The 20,337-nt window shown below is 44.0% G+C and overlaps 1 protein-coding gene across 1 annotated transcript in view; it reads right to left on the bottom strand.

The window, feature by feature from the left end:
• Positions 1–2,660: 2,660 nt before the first annotated feature.
• Positions 2,661–20,337, bottom strand: part of BAHD1 (bromo adjacent homology domain containing 1) — a 72,486-nt gene continuing 54,809 nt past the window's right edge. Inside the window, exons 3-7 of the mRNA XM_030559471.1 lie at positions 16,280–16,641; positions 13,962–14,121; positions 12,853–12,929; positions 10,157–10,248; positions 2,661–6,194 (exon numbers count right to left, since the gene is read on the bottom strand). Of these exons, the coding sequence (XP_030415331.1) occupies positions 6,005–6,194; positions 10,157–10,248; positions 12,853–12,929; positions 13,962–14,121; positions 16,280–16,641 (881 nt within the window). The 3' untranslated portion in view covers positions 2,661–6,004. The remainder of the gene's footprint in view (positions 6,195–10,156; positions 10,249–12,852; positions 12,930–13,961; positions 14,122–16,279; positions 16,642–20,337) is intronic.

The following is a 20,337-nucleotide window of genomic DNA, read 5'->3' as shown; positions in this document are numbered from 1 at the left end:
GATGCTTCCCAGTCACGAGTCTGCCACCAGATGGCAGACCTACCTAATAGTCAAGCACCCATCAAAAGTCCTATTTCTCCTCTCTTCTCTCAAATCCCAACCATATCAAGATATACAAAACTACGCCTGCCTCTGCCCTTTGGGGCCCTCTCCATTTGAGGCATTTTTCTTCCTGTTGAGCGTAAACCCATTTTTGATTGCTGTAGAGACCTTTGGCAGATGACAGCGTCACACTCCGCTGCAGATGTATTTTTACAGGTGGAAGTGGCCACTGAGGGAAAGGCCATGGGATCACTCACCAGTTTCCCAGTGAGGATGGCTCCCTGGCTAGAATGCTTCCTTGCCTGAGCCTGGTGCTACTGTCTGCAGGAGCAAGAAATGAAGGCACTCCAGAGAGTGCGCACACGAGAGAGTGAACGAACGAACACACAGGCTACTATTCCACTGTAAAAGAACACAGCAAGGCATGGCCAATATGGATTCATCAAGGACTAATCAGAGATCTGAGGTATAATAACAGCCTTCCTTGGAACTGAGACAGAAGCAAAAGAGAATATAATCAGTTAATACTGCAGAGAAAAGATAAAGGCAGCGAAAATGCAGAATTAGAGCAGCCAAAGAGGGTAAAGGGGTGTGTGTGGGGCGGAAAGGGGGAATCAGAAAGGTTACTACTAACATGGGGAAAGCCAGAAAGACATTAGGTCCATTACTAGTTGATGAGCGAGGATACCATGAATAAATGCTCTTTGGTGGTTGTGATGCCCAACGCTTCTCCAAATCTGTGCGTGAGATAGGGTGACCAGATGTCCCGATTTTATAGGGACAGTCCCGGTTTTTGGGTCTTTTTCTTATATAGGCCTCTATACACCCTCCCCCCACTCTGCCCCGGTCCTGATTTTTCACATTTGCTTCTGGTCACACTAGCGTGAGAAGGAAAATAAAGAGAGAGACATTTGAACAATTCAGAAGTAGTGAAGAGCTTGTGAACGCAGCTCCTGATAAACGGTTAGTATGACACACTTGGGAAATGGACCATGAACAAACTGGCAAGTCTGGAGATGTCCAACACTGCAGTATTTTCTAAATACAGAAATCAAAATAAGTATAGAGCTCTGTGGCTCGAGATGTTCACTAGCTAACTCCCTGCATGCATCTCCCCCTCGTGCCTTCACCGATTGCTGGTGGCTTTGCCAATAGATAGCGATGGTCTATCCCACATAACCGGATGGTGCACACCCACATAACCTGCAATGCCAAGTTTTCCCACCCGGCTAGTGGCCTTACAGACTCATTTCTGCAGCCACCTCAATCTCCAAGCTTTCTTCAGCCTGCTGCAGCGGATGAAGCTCTTCTCCAGCGCATCGAAATCCCACAGCGAACCTGCCAACAGCCTCAAAGAAAACACAATATTTAATTTGCGTAAAATAAACCAGCCCAATTTAGATACATTTAGATTTGCACACAGAGCAGTAGACAAAGAAAGCGAGTCCTAGGATGGTGCACCATCCTAAGAGTCAGAGGACCTGGCTTCTATTCCCAGCCCTGCCACTGACCTGCGGGGTGAGCACAGGCAAGTCACTTCACCTCTCTCTGCCTCTGTTTCCTCTGCACCCTTTCTTTGTCCTTTTTCAACTGTAAACTCTTTGGGACAGGGACAGACTTTCACTATGTGCATGTACAGAACCCAGCACAACAGGGTCTCTCTCTCATGGTTGAAGTCTCTAGGCGCCACCGTAATACAAATTACAGACACCTACTGATCTCCTGGTGATGTTGAAGGGACTTCCCACTCCCTCCCTCACCCCCCAAGGTGATAATCTGTCATCCCTCAGAATGCTTTGCTGAATGGGTCTGTTCCAGTGGGCGTTTCCGTCTGGTGTTCTGAAGGCACAGGCCTTGGAGGCTGAGGGGTTTTTGGCTTTTACCACTAAGAAGTCAACTTCTTTTTTATTTTTAATTCATTTGATTCCTCTCTCAGATACTCCTGGGATGGAAGCCACAGAAAACCAGATTAAAAAAAACAATGCCCTCATCTGGTGCTCACTCAGCATCTTCCTCCTTGGGTGGCTCTCTCGACACACACGCAAAGATACCTAATTATTTTCCCTATCCCTTTGTCGGCTCATTCTACAACCCTACAGATATCCACACCTCCATAAGTACTCCCCCCCCAACTGGAAGTTTACCATCAATCACACATACCAAGGTCACACATTAACATCTGCTCCTAACAGACTCAGGCCTTGGCTACACTGGCGCTTTACAGCGCTGCAACTTTCTCGCTCAGAGGTGTGAAAAAAACACCCCCGAGGGCTGCAAGATACAGCGCTGTAAAGCACCAGTGTAAACAGTGCCGCTCCCAGCGCTGCAAGCTAAACCCCATCAGGATGTGGAGTACGTGCAGCGCTGGGAGAGCTGTCTCCCAGCGCTGGCGCTGCGACCGCACTCGCACTTCAAAGTGCTGCCGTGGCAGGGCTTTGAAGTTTCAAGTGTAGCTGTACCCTCAATCTTGGTCGCTTCTGGTTCCTGGATTACTGGCCTCTACTCAGTTCTCCTCTTAAATTGTTCAAAGAGCCCCCCTGCCTGAAAACTGGCCAGAGCTCTAAGTCATATGAAATTCTGAGTGACAGCGAAAAATAAAAACTGCGCAAGACTTGACATTTGTTTTCTAAATCAATACAATTTTTCAAATTTATTTTTTAAGAATTACTTCTAATATATCTTTCTCACAGACGGAGGGTATAGGGAATGTTCTCATTCCATCTGTAAACACTGAAATACAGATCTGGGAAACCAGGGAAGAGACACAAAAAAGTGCATTTTACAAAATTCTCAACTAAAATATATTTTACATGTATTACATTTCAATTTAAATTCTACTGACTGCATTTTCAGTTTCAAAAAATATTTCCATATCTAATAGATTAAAAAAGCATGAAATAGTCTCATTATGGATAAGACATTTTGATTCATTTACATGCTGTTTGCACAACAGCATAAGCAACCATGTGAGTCTTGAACAATGTTCTTGGCCTGAAGCAGATTCTGACATAACATCAGAAGAGACAGGATTTCTCCTCTCTGGACAGGGGTGACAGCACATCCCAGAACATGAGTAAATACAATTTTTCCTCTCCCCTTTGGGCAAGCTGGATTTCTTTCCCCCCACCTGGAAAGGAGATAGGACAGGTGGAGGGGGAGCCAGGAGAAGTAAAATTTTCAACAAGTGACTGTGGTTTCTGAGGCTGGATAGTAAACGCTTTACTGACTTTGCAGTAGTGTGCAGATTTGAATTAGCAGGAAAGCTTGAGAAACCCTGTCACGACACCAGTAAATAAGGCTACTCCTTTTATAGAAGAGGATCCTCAGGCATCTTAGCATGGACTGTCCCTGACCCCATTGATCCTACTCAGGATGGCTGTCCAAGGAGTCCCAAATCTGACTCAGAACATATCAGCTTGTCCATATAAGGGTTCCTAAGACTTTCCCATATCATTGATCTGAGCTGTTTCCCCTGTATTAGTCCCGCCGCTCCATTTTCCTTGTGCGCCCCTCTCCACCCTGTAGCCACAACTACCTACCTCTCACCATGGGACCAGAAGGGCAGGCAGTAGGCTACAGAAACTACAATATTGCTCCACAACCACACCACTGTTTACTACAAGGGAGCAGGAACTACACCATCCTCCCATCTAGTGAGCATCCATCCCCTCCATGATGCTCTCACTTGGCCAATTGAGAGCTCTGAGGTTACCCCAACCCTGCTCTGACGCTGTAGTGAAATGCGTTCTGTAGTGCCAATGGCCTAACCTCCTTATTCCAAGTAATTGCTAAGGAGAAAACAGACAATTACTTGACACCAACAGTACCTTGAGGTATAAGTGGGATTAAATGCTTACATTATGGATTTGTGCTCAGGTGCCTAGGGTTAAATCTCTTGAAAATGAAGGCTTGGGAGTTTTCCCCTGGGGCGCATTGGTAGGGACTTTGGAATTTTTCATTGTTCTCTGGAATACTGAGCAAGAATTGTCCATTGAGATCAAGTGAACATGTGCCACACTTCCAGGGTTGGCCCTCATGGGCCTCAGACCTTCCCATCTTCCTTCAAGGTTCTCTTGTCCTTCCATAAACATTTCCCTCTTTGGTATGTAGAACAAATTTCTGGATAACGCCTGTGTTAACAGAAACACAGGCTGCACAATTTTCACTTAACAGAATTTAACGTGTTAGGGATATTTTCTCCAGGCCAGGTAGGCATAGCCTCAGTGATCAGAGCAAGAGGAAAATCTCCTTGATTGCAGCTCCATCAGTGTCCGTGGTGAGTAAAGGTAGTGCTACTTCCACTTAAAGGACAACAACATTAAAGCAGTATGAACACTTCTATTGTTTAACACTAGTTCAGGCACCCCCAAAACTGAAAATGCAGGTCCCTACTTTAAATGAGTGACTCCAGCAGTCAGCAGGTACATGGACCGATACAGTGTTGATTCTCATTCTTTAAATTAGTGCAATCTACAAATGGATTCCCAGCTGTGTGTGACTGATTCAATGGACTCTGTTATGCTGTCCTTTGGTTTTCTTTAGAATTAACTTCAATAGTTTGTGTTAAGATAAACTAAAGTATCTCTAGGATCTATACACATAAGGCAAGAGGCAAAAGTATCTGTAGGAATCAGGTAGCATTTTTCAACAACGCACACCTCTCATTGGTCAGTTCCTTTCAGAAGCCACAAAGCCACCCTGGTGAGCATGTTCAGATGTCAGTATTAGTAGTAGGGGAGGAGGATGGAAGGCAGTGCCAAGAGAGAGCACTGCTAATTTTCTCAGCAGTATGACCATGCCCAAGACCAAAACAATTGTGTCAGGTGTCATTTTTAGGATGAAATAGCCAAAGGAAATATTTTTCACTTCTTCCCCTGCCTCTAGCTTACCCACCTATGGTGGAATGTGCACATCTAGATTCTACAGGGACTAAACTACAGCAAAGAAAACTGAACTTGGAAGGGAGAGAATAAACCATTTACACTGTTAGGGAAGGCATCTGATGTCAAGGAGGGCAAGGAGATGAGTATCCTGAAGAGAAGAAAAGCATGGCTTTCACCTACAGAGCAAAGCTCATGTGTTCCATATCTTACAACAGTACGTGTCTGCTAGAGGTGTGCCTTGTTGGTCAAAGACCTCTGACAGACATGCAGCTTTCCATAAAGGCATGAGGTAAGGCCTACTATCCCTCGCCCTGTTTTTTACCTTGGAGCTGAAACAGAGTTCACGGCCTGCCTAAAGGCCCCAATCTGGGTGGTAAATCATAGACTGCAGAAAAATTGTACAGGAAAAAGGAGTCCCTCTCCCTTTACAAAGCAAAAACTATTCAGTACAGCAGACAGCCACTCTGCACTTGGCACAACTTCAAGAGGAATTATTGGATTTTGAAGTAGCGGTGACATCAAGAATCCCCACACCCTGCCTTTTCTGCTGGGCAAGCATGACTATCCTGCACCATGCAAATGAACTGGGCTTTGCCCTCTCTCTTCACATCAGGACATGAAAACCATGGACCTATCACAGCTTGACTCATACCTGCACCACAGAATCCCTCCTGCATATTCCAACCACCCCCACCAATGATGGCTTTGGATTTAGTATACTGACTTTTCTCCCCTGCAAAACCCCTCTCAATATATGCATCTCTATATACCTATATAGATATAGATTTACATATGCAAGTACCTATATCTATATACATATATTTATTTATAGGTATATATTTTAATTTATGCTCTTTAATGAAGTGCTGTGCTTTGAACTGCTGGCCTTCCTTGACATGGATCTGTTCCTGAATGCGGAAATCTTTTCAGTCTTTGAGGACAGAGTGCTTGGACGTTCCTTCTGGCCTGCAAGCAGTACTAAAAGAGTTGCTGAGCATGCATGGATGTCCCAGACGGTCAACCTGCCACTGGCTCTCTGGTGCCACTTGTCATCACCATAGCTGGACTGAAGAGTTTTGCTACTGCGGATTCTTCAAGATGCGCCCATGTCGAAAATCATAGACATGGCGGCAGAGAAAAACCAGATCAGGATCAGTGTCCTCTGGGACCTTGCGATGCGGAGGTGTGGAATACTCTTCTGATGGAGGAACCATCATTGTTTTCCTGCCTGGGATCCCCTCGACACGACGCTTTGCCAAGGCACAGAATCTGCAATGTAATTAAATAAAAAATGTCACAGGAAATCTTCATTTAGTGCCTTCACTGCTCAAGCTTTCACTATTCCTGCTAAGGCCTCCCGCTGGAAGAGACTATAATCTCCTTCTGCTCCTTAGGGTTACACCCATTACAGTACATTCCTGCCAGGCTACTGCAGGAGTGGGGAAGATAAAGTTATGGATTCTGGAATAGAACTATCCTTTCACCAAAAAGAGATTTAGAGGTTGGTTTACAAGTTATAACTACTCTGAGCGTTGCCAAGTAGCACACTAGTTTAGATTTCCTGGCTGGTAGATTCTCTACAGTATGGAGGATTACAACAGTTAATCTGCATTGTTTAACCACCTTTGCCTTATTTCTGTTGATTAGCACTGGAAAAAGATTATTGCTCAAATAAAGGTGATTAAGCATAAACATAAGCCAGGACACAGAACACTCCATTCTCTGAGTCAACAAGGCCTTTTACTGGTGCTACTGGATGACAAAAAGACTTAAATTAAGTCTGGAGTTGGATATTTTGCAACAACACCTGCCATTTGTGAGCCTGGTCCAGGAGGAGGAATATGCCCTAGTGGATTACGGTACTTTAAAACAATGACTGGACATTTGCAGAAATAATGTGTGCGTATAAAATGATTTGCCAGCCAGTCAACCTGATAATTATACCACAGTGTTTTAATTTATAAGCACTCATAGCAGAAGGCTACGGGGCACCTTAAAATATAAACATTTTAGTATGAATGGAGAGAACTTGCACAAACAGAACTGAGATCAGGAGCAGAACAAAGCATGCCGCCCAAACACCAAGTAAAATAAAAAACCTTGAGCCTTTCCCAGTGGGATGACACAGACATGCAGTGGGAAGTGTTGGGAGGGACAGCATTCCTGGTCCTGCAGAGAAGGTCCTGCCTTCTGTCCTTTCTAGAGTTTATTTATAGCAAAGCAGCTGTAAGAACCTCAGTGAGCTCAGCTGTAGCAGCACGACATAAGCAGAAAATACCTGATGTTGAAGGGCCCTCTTACATAAGGCTATATGATTATAACCATAGTGATACATTAGCTGCCTGCTCAGCAAGTGAGCAACCTATGGAATGTGGGTGTAAAACTTGTGGGCGAAGGCTCCTGCACAGTAGCCAAGCTTGTTCTGCAATAGCTGCAGAGCTGGAGTGGTTTAAGGGCACAAGTGTGCACATAACAGTAATCCAGCCTAAAGATCAAAGGCTGGCCTGTCCATGCTAAGGTCGGCATCAGGAAGAAAGAGCCTACATTTGAAATATTTTGAAGATTGAAAGCATACAAACAACTGTTGACCACTGATGAAACATGGGCTTTGGTGATCAGATTGCGATTGAACACGATTCTCATGGTGAGAACTCTTATCGTTGTGCTTGGTACATACCCGAGACACAGAGCTGCCAATGAAACAGCAAAATCCTTCATCCACTGGTAAGATCTCCTTCCTATCTAGCTTGAGTTCAAACATGTACTTTGCAACGACTGTGGTAGCATCGGGAATGGAATCACCATGAACAAGGCTTACATAATTTTGGCCATCTGCTTACTAACCCAGCTGGTTGAACTCTCACCCGAATAGAGGCACTTAAGAATGGGGGAGGATATCTGCAAGATCTCAATGAAATGGATACCACATATCAAGCTACCTTATCAGTTCTTCAAGTGGTTTCAAACACACATTGTGCAACAGTGGTATCTGAACAAGAATCTGTATAGGAGGTTCTTCTGAGCCAGTGAATTCAGCTTTGTTGACCAGTTTGTGAGAACACCTTCCCCACTGCCTGTGCTGATGTCTTTAAACTCCCTGAGCATTCAAACCAGTTTAGCACAGGTTAGCAATGGATCACTTGTATAGTGCGCAGAGAGGCATATTTCTAAGGAACACAGCCAGCAGCTCCAATTAGTACAAAATTTGTAAAGGCTCCACACAGTGCAATAAAAATATATAAACATTTGGCCAGTGAGTCAGGAATAGCCCCTGTGGGTTCTGAGATGGGTAACACTTCAGCATATAATAATTTATGAGGAAAGGCTATATTCTAATCACAGTAGCTTCATGTCAGAGCTGATTCAACTTCATAGGTTCAAAGTAATTAGAGTAGGAACAAACCTATCCTATTTTGCTGGTGGTTTTTTTCTGGACATACCAAGCACATTTGTAAGAACATCCTGGTTTCTTTTTTGCAGGGATTCACTGTATCAACAAGCTTTTCTTTACTACATTTTCATTCTATGGCTCACTTTATCAAGTGCTTCTGAAAGCGCAGTTATGCCAAGAGGAAAATGACAAAGTGGTCTTTCCAAATTATTTTAATTCTCCAATTACTCAGAGTGGATTTATTCCACTTTTATTGAAGTTCCATAAAGGCAAATTCTGAACAGTGCAGAGCTGCTCCAGTTGCTTTAATGTAACATCCACCTGCCTCTGTCAAGCCATGCCACAGGGAAATGGGACTCCTGTCCAGAAGTTTCAAACCAGTGCAGAAGTCCAGTGGTATATTATTCCCAGTCACTCATGTCTGCTTTTTTGGGAAGTGAGTTATTAAAAAAGCAGCAGGTAGTTCAGAACTAGGATGTACGTGGTGCTCAAAAGAACTTTTGTAAAAATCAGTATATGTTCGTTGAACTAAAAATAACTATTTTAGGAAATGACCTTCATTTTTAGAAACCCAGTGAAGCTTTGGAACGTGGCATAAGGACCAGTGTGAAACTGGCTAAGCTACTGCCCAAGATAAGCAAAGCATACAATACAACCAATAGCACATAGTAAAAGCACGTAAAATAGGACAGATTTTTAAAGGGTTATTTTCCATTTTAATAACCTATAGTCTGGACTTTAAATCTAATTTCTATTTTGCAATTGTTACTTTAAATTTGTTACTGTTAGAATACTGTTACTGTTAGAAAATACAGATTCTCTGAAGTCCTTGGTCACTAAGACTGATTAAAAATAGCAAAAATTAAACTGTAAAGTAGTTAAATATTTCTCTAGTCACTATATTGGGTGACTCAATTACTAAAACACCTGATACTATTGGCACGCCTACAAAGAGTGATAAGGACAGCAAACACATTAGGCATATGCATTTTAGCTGAACTTGGAGCATACATGTACATGTGGAGGAAATGTATGTACACTCCAGTTTTGTAACTGAAATGTTACTGTGTTTTACTGTGTCTACTGATGAGCATGTTCTGTAGTAGAAAGGTCATGCACATGTAAATACTTATAAACTGCTTAAAGTGTTTATAAAACACAAAGCAAAGAAAACAGGAGTACTTGTGGCCCCTTGGAGACTAACAAATTTATTTGAGCATAAGCTTTTGTGGGCTACAGCCCACTTCATCGGATGCATGTAGTGGAAAATACAGTAGGAAGATATATATATACACAGAGAACATGAAACAATGGGTGTTAATATATCTTCCTGCTGTATTTTCAACTGCATGAATCCGATGAAGTGGGCTGTAGCCCACAAAAGCTTATGCTCAACTAAATTTGTTAGTCTCTAAGGTGCCACAAGAACTCCTGTTCTTTTTGCAGATACAGACTAACATGGCTGCTACTCTGAAATAAAGCAAAGAGATACCCAAAGGAGCTAGATAGGGTGACCAGACAGCAAATGTGAAAAATCGGGACGAGGGTGGGGGCTGGGGTGGGGTAATAGGAGCCTATATAAGAAAAAGACCCAAAAATCAGGACTGTCTCTGTAAAATCAGGACATTTGGTCACCCTAGAGCTAGAGCATGACAAACACTCCTAGGTTAGCACAGCACTCTCATTCCCTAAATGTACCGCAGTACAGTTTAACTAGAAGAGGTAGGCTGCAAAGCACACACAGTTCTGCTGAATGAGATCAGGTAATAGAAATGTTGAAAAGAACTGGTGATACAGAGATAAGCTGCAAAAGCAACAGCAAGTTAAGAGCACCACCTACCTGCAGTACTCTGCAAAGGTCAGAACATAGCACTTTTCCTCAATGCAGGCAATACTGTTTTCATCCTGATGTCGGGATGCAAAGATCTCATTCTGCAAACGGATATACAAAAGGGACAGTCACTCAATGGACGGGAGCACTTAGAGAGAGAGGCAAGGCAGTCCTAGGTACTCTCTCCTTAAAGGAGAGAAAGGTATACACACATACAACACCACACTTCTTAAAGAGAAAGCACAATCCCCTACAAGTTACATGTTGCAATCAACCCAAACAATTCACAGTTATAATTTTATAGCCTAATTGTTTTAGTGACCAAAAGAACTTCACTGTTTAACATTTGACCAAAATGTTATAGCTTTCCCATCACATAAACTCACCGTCATTCTACTTTATATTACCAATCTCCACATGTATGGCAAATATCACTGTTCAGTAAGACAGCTGCCACCAGCAGGCAGCTCAGAGATATTGCTTATCCAAATCTCTCATTTCAAATGCAATTGAGAATCTGTGACTTATATTGTGATAAGTGCTTCTCACCAGGTGACCTTTCAGAACGCTGCATCGAGCAATATGAATGCAGCTTTTTCAAAAAGTGCTCTTCCAATACCAGACTCAGCAACTAGAAGACAGCTTAGAGGGGAAAATGTCCTGTAATGTCTGTCAGGGGAGATATTACAAAAGGCCCAAGATGCAAAGAAATCCAAAGTAAAGACAGGATTTTTCACCTCATCCAATCCCAACATCAGACCTCTAGAACGGTATGTGGAAAGACTGGAGAAATTGCACGGCAAAGAATGAACCTTCTTACAATCCACCACTTTGTTTAGCAACTTAGGCAGAAGGCAAGAGCTCTCTTCCCACCCTACTTCCTATACCCTGGGGGACCATCTCAGTTTTCTCTTTCCTGCACTGGAAATCTTTTCTGATTCATTTACACAAATAAATGATATGAATGGCACTTGGCCAACCTCTCCCACTAGCCTCTAAAGTACTGTAGTGATCAGTCTCAGAGTAAATAAATTGTCCCCTTTTCCTCTCCAACTCTCTCTCATCAACTGGAAGAGCTATTCTAAGTGATGAAAAAATGGCAGTAGCCTCTTCTCCCCAGTCTGGATCTTGAAAGGGGGCATCTGAAGCAGTTAGGGAGGGGTTGACATGTGCTGCCACTGGGCATGGGCCAACCCAGCTGGAGCTAATTTAGCATCAGGTGTGGTAATCAGAAGTGAAGAGGATCTGGGGTAATAAAGATGCCATTGTGTAAGTGCCAGCAATGCGCTTCAGGGTTCATTTTGCCTGGTGCCCCAGGGAAGCAGGGTAGGCAGAGGACAGGCTTCACTACAGCCTCAGGAGCAGGGTCAGAGTCTGGGAATGTGATCAACAACTAGAAAAGCAATAAAAAACTAACCAACAAACAAACCCCAACCCGCAGAGGTGTGTGAATGTTTTGGTTTCCTCCTTAAATCAAGTTTACCTGAGTCATCCTTGGCAAGCCTATTCTACCTACTCAGCTCAGTGGCAGCTTCTCCTTTTAAAGCAGTTTTTGTATAGCAAGACAGGTGTGGGAAGAGGAAAGTGAGGTAGTTCCTCCCTAACCTGACTTCTTGCTCTCTCCGCACTAAAATGCAGCAAGATACTCTCAGATTTCGTTTGTGGACTACAATGTCACAAGGTACCAAACTGGTTTCCAAAAGAAAATCTGGGGATCATACATGCGGCATGTACAACTACTGAATAGAATTTAAAAGCAGCACATTGTGAACTTTTTGTTGGATGGAAAAATGGCAGTAACTCATTCCTCTCTAATCTCTCTGCTCTTTTGGTTTAAAAATGTACCTTTTCCCCTCCATACAAAATTAAGCAAAGCAACAGGCCTGGGTTTGAAGACATATTGGGTCACAAGTTTTACTTTTAAAAGAGAACCCATTGTGCAGAAGGAGCACAGTATACTTCTTAAATTTGTTTTTAACCTCCCTAATAAAGCCACCCTTTTCTGCCCATTATACAAAATGGGAACAGGAGCTTTTGGTCCCATATGACTAATTTCAGGCTAGAGGGACTGGACTGATCCCCTAAAAGAGGAGTTTTTAATAAAAAGTCACAAATTCAATGCATAGATTTAAGGAAAGAAGGGACTCATTCGGATCATCTAAGTTGGATGCCCCGCATAACACAGGCCAGAGATTCTCACCCAGTAATTCCTGCATCAAGCTCATAACTTCTGGCTGAAACAAAGCCTATCTTTTAGAAAGACATTCAGTCTTGATTTAATATAAAACACAGCATCTTCTGATTCCCAAAACAGTGCACCTTCCCCTAGCTAAAGTCAAATAGCCTCTTTTCTAAAGTGGCATAGCACTGTTTTCAGACCACAGGAAATAGTAAATTTTAAAGCAAAGAAGATCCTGTGAAAGGTACAGATACTTCTGTTACCACTCATCCTTGCTACTTACAGCATCAGATTGCTCGTGTCCTACATGAAACACACTGGTTTTACTCATTCAACACAAAAATATGGCAGCATCTGTGGAGCAGCCAGGAGACCAGTGCGACAAGGATCCTGCCTCCATGAGCTATGAAAGGCTAAGCATGAATGCTGAGCAGGGATGTTCATTCCAGTCCCATCTCCCTGGAATAGAGTAGATCCTTGCCAAATATCCCCTAACCGTCCCAATGAGGTATTTGGGACTGCTCACCTGATGCATGCTGGGATTGCGACCTCCCTGAGTGTGCTCTGGTCTGTAATACCACAGGAGACTCATCATTAGCTCCCCTGGAAGGAGACAGGAGACATTTTAAAGTCAGTGATGAAAACATGCATTAAAGAGTACCACAAAATCTAGTTTCAGTTCTCCTGTTTCATCCATCAGCCCTTCTATTTCCATAGCTCTCACCTAACTGCAGCTATACCGTGATAAATATTTGATGCTGAGCTGAGTTTCCTTTTGTTATAGCAACTGACTAAGTAAAATAAGTGGCGTCACTATTCCATTGTACCTGCACCACCTAATAACTATTCACAGTCCCAGATGAAGAGATCACTAGTCAACAAAGCCAAACGTTCAAATATGAAATAGCAGCTGAACTGGGATTTGTCAAGTATATGGGTCCAAGGTCTGGTACTTGCAATATTTAGTCCTGGACAAATGTAACAAAAAAAAAGCACTGCTAGCATGGTCGCAGCAGTTGCCTTACCATCTTCAGTTTTGCTATTTCACAAGCTGTCGGGTGTGACTTGTTCTGTATGATTTGGCATACTAAGTTTCCAACTTATATAAAGAATTAGGCTCTAGCCCTGGAGATCTGTCAGATATCGGATCTTACAATCAAAATCACGCTATTCCAATTACCGTTTGGCTTGTCCCTATTACATGATTTTCAGTGCTAATATCAAGAATTTCTGCAGCTACAAATCAATGCTTCATCTCCCAGATTACAAACTGCCTAGAACATTTGCAATATTAGTGGTTCATGAGATACCTGCTCCTACAAAATCACATGGGAGAAATTGTTGCAAAGATCTTTGGTTGATAGATCTGTTGCAAATGCTTTCAGGATAATTACTGGTTCTGAGTTAATGACTAAAAAGATGAAATTTCAGTTCTTGTATCAGAGGTCACCATGCACAGCTATAGGGCTCTGATTACCTAGCTCCTCCCCTTTATCACCCAAACCTGTAGTGGTGAGTTATTCTGGTAAATTAGCATCCGCTAATCAATTCTGCCATTAACCCATTTCCACTCAGTTCTTTGGGATTTGATGGACAGAGGATGAACATAATGTACTCTGGTTTTCTACCCAGTACCTGTTTTTGGGTCTTCCCACAGCGCCGATATCTTTGCCACATAAGGCATAGATTTCTTTCGTGGTCCTGATTTCAAAAGGACCGTATCTCGTACCCGGATAATTTCCCCATCTCTCTCCACAGCCTGGTAGCTCTTACGAACAGCTGGCTCTGGCTCATTCTACAGCATTGGCAGGGGAAAGAGAGACAAAAAGTTAGGCTAGGAAATACTTCAGAACAACTAATATAAGCTGCCTTTAATCTTCCTGGTCTTGATTAAAACAGTTCACTAAAAGCCCTGTCCGAAGTGGTGCACCTTGGCTACAAGAGATCCCAGAGAGAAGTCACACAGCACAAACCCACTCATAGCATCTCTACATCCAGAGGGTAAATTTGAAAAGTGGGTGTGAACTATTTGCTAATGAATCTAGGAAAAAAACCCACAGAACATTCTCCTGGGTTCAGTAATCAAGTGTCTTCAGATCAGGTATGGCCACCAGTCTGACGTTCAGAAAAGCTATGGCGAAAACATACTGCTATTGCCTCTGTACAGTAGATTGCAGAATCTTCACCATGCCAGTTTAAGAATCAGTCCTAGTCTAAAAGGAAAAAATAGTACTTTGAAACCATCTCACCCATTGTATTTTAAATGGATCAAGAGTGAGCATTCCTACACCTGTGCACACACAAACCTGCTTTCAGTTAAGTGTTCTTGTGACAACAATTTTTTAATATTATCAACCTAGATATTGCAGGTTTCCAGCTGCTTATGCTACTGGTGCCATTGGAGACTAAATTTGTTGTTTGTTTTGAAATGTAATAGTTATGCATCCTAAGAGACTGTTAAAAACTATTTGTAAGAATGCAACAACATGTAATTTGTCCTCTTGAAAATACAGGCAAAGTGAAATCCACTTTACTAACGAAATGAAGTGAAGGGGTTGTGACAACACAAATTGGACTGGTGCAAAAACATTTGGGCTGTTACTTGATTCTTGGCTTCTCATTCTTCCTCCAGCACCACAGCAGCACATCCCCTTGTCTGCAGCATGACAAATGAGCAAAGAAAAAGCCTAAAAGGTGAAGGTTGCTTTTCTGCTCTGCTCCCACTTGACCTCTTGGACATGAGGAACAAGAGTAACAGGCTCTGCCTCTATTGGTACATCTACAGTACAAAATCAAACCAAACCCAAAGCCGACATTCCCACTCAGGCTGGAGCTTGGGCTGTGAAACTCAGCAAGGGGGTTGGTCCCAGAGCCCAAGCTCCAGCCCTAGCAGGAATGTCTACACAGCTATTTTTAGCTTTGCACTGCATGCCAGAGTGTGTAGACCTGGGGTCTGAGACTCTCTGCTACAGGGTTTTTTTTGCAACGTAGATATACCCTGATAAGAGCCACCTATTCTGCCCCAAGACATGGGATCGTTTCCTCCAGATTTTTTTTTTCCAAATTTGTGTGTACACTTTGATATTATGGATAAAATGAAACCACAGAGCAGGGTAACCCCTGATGCAGCAGAGTTGTCTCACAGGGACAAATCTCTACTCCTACAGGCTCAGAATGCCAGAGATCTGTTGGAAGGGGAAGCCTAGTTGGGAAACCCCCACAGAGAAGAACAGCTGGCTAGGGCCTATAAATAGGGCATAAAAGATGTGGGCTGGTGGGGCCCCCATTGGGCTGACTTTGTGTCCTTCCCAAGGCCGTGTACTGGGCAACGGAGGGGAATTATTGCTGGAGCTACAGGCACCACCAATGGCTGACAAGACGAGCTCAAGCACCTTGGCAGTTGCTATTTTTGCCTGAGAATAGTCCTTAGACTGCTGCTTCCTCTACTCCCTGTAGTGGTGATAGAAGGTACCACTTTCCACTTCCCTGATGGGGTTTACTGCTTTTCTGATCCAGCGCCTGTGTCCTGGCTTATGTGAGGCAGTCATCCCTCTCTGAATACAAACCCAGCAGCACTCATTATCAATTATCTGGGAAGAGGGGCAGGAGAAGCAGGTTTTCCTTTCAGGCTTCTTCTCTGCTTGTCTGTCATGCCAGACTGGAGAAAGAACGAGAAGCCAACGATCAAGTGGTTCAGCCCCAAAGCCCAGCAAAAATGTTTTGTACCAATCCAATTGTTCCCTTGTTAAAGAAATGCTGGATGACATCCATTGAGATCGTGCTGTTACAGAGCTAATAGCAGGAGTGTCTCTGGAGAATGCTCCTGTACCTGCAGGCAAGTCTACCTAACCTGAAATCCTGCAACCTCCCTTCCTTGTCCCTACTGGATCTCAGTTTACTGTGCAGCATGCTTGGAGGCATACATAGGAAAGCAGAATTTTTCCAGCACTTACCACAACATACACGGCCTTTTCGCAGGCTGCACCCACGGGGATCCAGCCATTGGTTGCTCTCCTCCTGCTGATGCGCTGCTGCTTTGGATGAGAGTGACCTCCTGCTACTTTGCTATCACAGGCATGTAAACAGCCCGTAGTATTTCGAAGACCAGATTTGGAGCCACTGGGGGGCTTGGAGCTCTGTGGACACTCTCGGGCCATGGTCTGGGGTTCCGAGTTGGGAGTCTGCAAGTGAGGAACTGGTTCTGCAGCTGGTGGCACACTGGGCACAGGGCATCCTGAGAGTGGGTGGGCAGGTGATGCGGGGTGCCCTGCCACAGGGATTGTGAGGCTCAGCTGGTCTAGAGATTTGCAACTTTCTAACAAGAGAGAGGGAGAAGGGAAGAGTGATATATTTGTACAGCAGTTTCTTGATAACGACCAAATTAGTAGGATGATGCTAAGCTAAGCAGTACTTTCCTACAGAATTCTCTTTATTGCACCTCTATTAGTAGCCAATACTTATATTTAAGGTAAACATGGGCCTTCTGTACTAGGAAGCATTTTGTACTGCTGCTTGATTCTAAAAGCACTTGAGCATGCTGCTTTGAAAAGCAGTGAAGTACATCCTCACTATGACAAACCAATTTGATATGCTCCTCGGCAGTGCCAGCCTATCATGTACAAAGGGCTGGGTTAGCACCCTAAGTGATACTAGACTTTCATAGATTCTAGAGTCAGAAGGGACCAATGTGATCATCTAGTCCGACCCCCACCATATATGTAAAGGTGACTAGCAGTAGGGCTTACGGTGTGAGAGGATGAGAACTCGCAAAGGACTAAACTACACATTAACCATCTGTCAGGGACTGTCTACACATACTCAACCCTGCCTCAGCTCGTGGTGGTGGACTAGATGACCTCGAGGTCCCTTTTAGCCTTGCATCTATCCCACCGTACTAATCCAAAAGCCAGTTTCCTTCAAGGTGCCAACGCAGACGCTAAGTTCAGTCGGTGGAAGTGAAGAGCTTTCTCTAATGAGATCCAGAGCAATGATAAAACATGGGGCGAGCTTGAAACAAAGCATGGGCTGTTGCCTTTAGGACAGCCCTATATCCCAGAAGCAGACAGATTTACTACCATACGCTAGCAAGTCAGCTGACAAAGCCTTCCAAAAGCATCCCAAAGCATTTTACAATGATAATACACAGCCAAAATCCCCAGTGCCTGAAGTGTTCAATCCATGAAATAAGCCTGAGTAAAAAAGAAAGAAGTTTAGATTGGAAGAAGTCTAGTGACACAGCATTATCATCTCCGGCAGGGAGAGAGGTCCCCAGCTTAACAAACAGCCCAGTACATACGAAAATCCCCATGCTTCATAAATCTGAAAGCATGCATCCTGGATGTGCCAACAGGGCAGCTTGAGGCAATCTCAGACAGCACTAAGGTTCATAAAGACAGTTGCTTTGATACATCTGCAGGTCCCCAAGTGGGCACCGCCTTAAAAATCAAAGCAGTTTAAGAGAATCAGCGTAATAACTGATTCAATTTACAGAGTGAAGCATGGCTGAGGCTGCTCCAGACAGCAGGAAACTGCTGCCCTCTGCCTCCCACTCAGTGAGCTGTAAAAGGTTATGAAACAATCACCATCCTTGGAGATAGGAGCAGTAACAAAAGAAAGATGCATTCACAGATTAGCAGCAACAGCTATAAAAACAAGTACAGCTAATAGAGCTGGCTGGAAAGATTCTTGATCTCTCTGCTTGCTCGGTTTGTAGCAGCATGGAAGGCTACAGATGTAGAGCTCTGTTCCCCTGGGAGGAGGAGTGTTTCCTGTCACTCAACAGTTTCCCTCCAACTCTTTAGCTGATGGGGTTAGTGGTGATTGTGATGGGTATTTAAAAGATGGTGAAGCGGGAAGAAGAACATTGGAAGGTGCAGAGCGGCACACAAGGAGAATGGAGCAGTTGTACTAATAAAGGGGAAACAGCCCAGAATGATGATGTAGGAAAGTCTTAGGAACTCTTAAATGGACAAGCTGATATGTCTTGAGTCAGATTTGGGACCACTTGGACAGCCATCATGAGTAGCTCTATTTAATGGGGTGAAGATTAGCAACTGAACTCTGGCACCCTATGGCCTAGACATCCAGGCTAATTCCACAGATGACCTGGTAAGTAATATAGCAGCCTCAAGGACACTGAGATCACAAGCTCTTTTCAGTTCCAAACTGAAGCATGACAAAACGGCTTCACACTAATACAGAGGTTCTCAAACTGGGGGTCGGGACCCCTCAGGGGGTCGTGTGGTTATTACATGGGGGTGGTCACGAGTTGTCAGCCTCCACCCCAAATTCCAGCTTTGCCTCCAGCATTTATAATGATGTTAAATATATTTTAAAGTGTTTTTCATTTATAAGGGTGGGGTCGCACTCAGAAGCTTGCTTTGTGAAAGGGGTCACCAGAACAGAAGTTCGAAAGCCACTGCTCTAATATCTATCCACCTTAAGAAAGGGAAAGACTTCATTCAACCAGTGCTCAATAGGACCACAAGAACTCCATCATGTCCTACATTCCCACCTGCCATGCAAACATTCCCACCACCGAAAATGATCTGCCCAGGTTTAACCTTTCTAGCATCCCTCCACCACCCATTAATTCATTGGCTTCAAGTACTACCAATAAAGCATCCCCCATGTCTAAAAATAGATAATCATCATGGCCAACTCCTCATCCAGTCTGCTCAGTCTTAACCTCATTACCCTGTGTGTAGTTTTACATAGCAGGCTGCTGTCACTGGAACACAAGAGTAATCCCTCTCTCTCTCTCTGCCGGATATGGCACACAAACACGGCCCACGGCACTAGCCTAATCCCTTCACCTGTATACAGCAGACCCCCATCATTCACCTACAAGTGAACACATCCTCCCTCGGGAATGAGACTGGCAGCTCATTCTTGCAATGCACTGTGCTACTCTGAGTACAAAATTAACACTTGGCCCCTGTAAAGAGAACACACCACTATCTATGAGTACCACTAACTAGACCCATCACTATCAGGATGACTGCGTTCAAAATTAGTTACCTCTACAAGGGCAGTTTGGCTTCACTCGGTACCCAGCTAATCTCTCTAACAACCAGGGGCGGCTCCAGGAACCAGCATGCCAAGCACGTGCTTGGGGCGGCAAGCCACAGGGGGTGCTCTGCTGGTCCCGCGAAGGCAGCAGGCAGGCTGCCTTCGGTGGCATGCCTGCAGAGGGTCCGCTGATCCCGTGGCTTCCGTGGACCTCCCACAGGCTGCCACCAAATTTGCGGGACTGGGGACCTTCTGCAGGCAAGCCGCCGAAGGCAGCCTGCCTGCCTGCCGTGCTTGGAGAGGCAAAATGCCTAGAGCTGCCCCTGCTAACAACAGACTGTAATCAACAAGAATATAGATGCAGAGCACTTGATATGTCAAGCTGGAAACACTGGGGGATCAACCTTATCCCCTCTTCTCTGCATATGACATTATTCAGGTTAAGTAATTCTTTAACTCACTGAAGCTGACCTTTCCAGGAAAGACTCAGATCTTTTTCACAAAGGCTCAACAAACCAGACCTAGAACATTAAACTTTATTTATGCTAGAAGAGACCTCCCTCCACAATTCACTCAGCAAAAGCAGAAACTCTAGGGTTTTCCAATTTTGCAGAATTCTAAATGGAAAATACTCAGCAAGGAAGACAAGAGGGCCTGGCCACACTTTTGAACACACACAATGCAAATGCACCACATTTAAGAAGTGTGCTACCTTGCTATTTGCCTTTAAAAAGAAAAATCTATAGCAGGGGAAGTCTGGAGGAATACAGCAGAATTGGAGAAATCCTACCTGTGGGACAGATTGGCACTACTCATGGCATCTTAGGTAATTATCAGCTTTACAAGAAGGGATGACATCAATCTTCTCCCTCTGCATAAGACATCAACTTTTCTCTCTCTACATAGGAAATCACTGAGAGCACCACCAAAACACCATCACACCCCTTTCATCTGAATGTTAAGCTAGCATCACTAAGGTGCCTGACCCAATTCCTTTTAG

Source organism: Gopherus evgoodei, chromosome 4 (assembly GCF_007399415.2).
Source record: "Gopherus evgoodei ecotype Sinaloan lineage chromosome 4, rGopEvg1_v1.p, whole genome shotgun sequence".
Classification (NCBI taxonomy): domain Eukaryota; kingdom Metazoa; phylum Chordata; order Testudines; family Testudinidae; genus Gopherus; species Gopherus evgoodei.
Note: the sequence above shows the minus strand (reverse complement) of the source record. Positions and strands in the feature narration are given on the sequence as shown.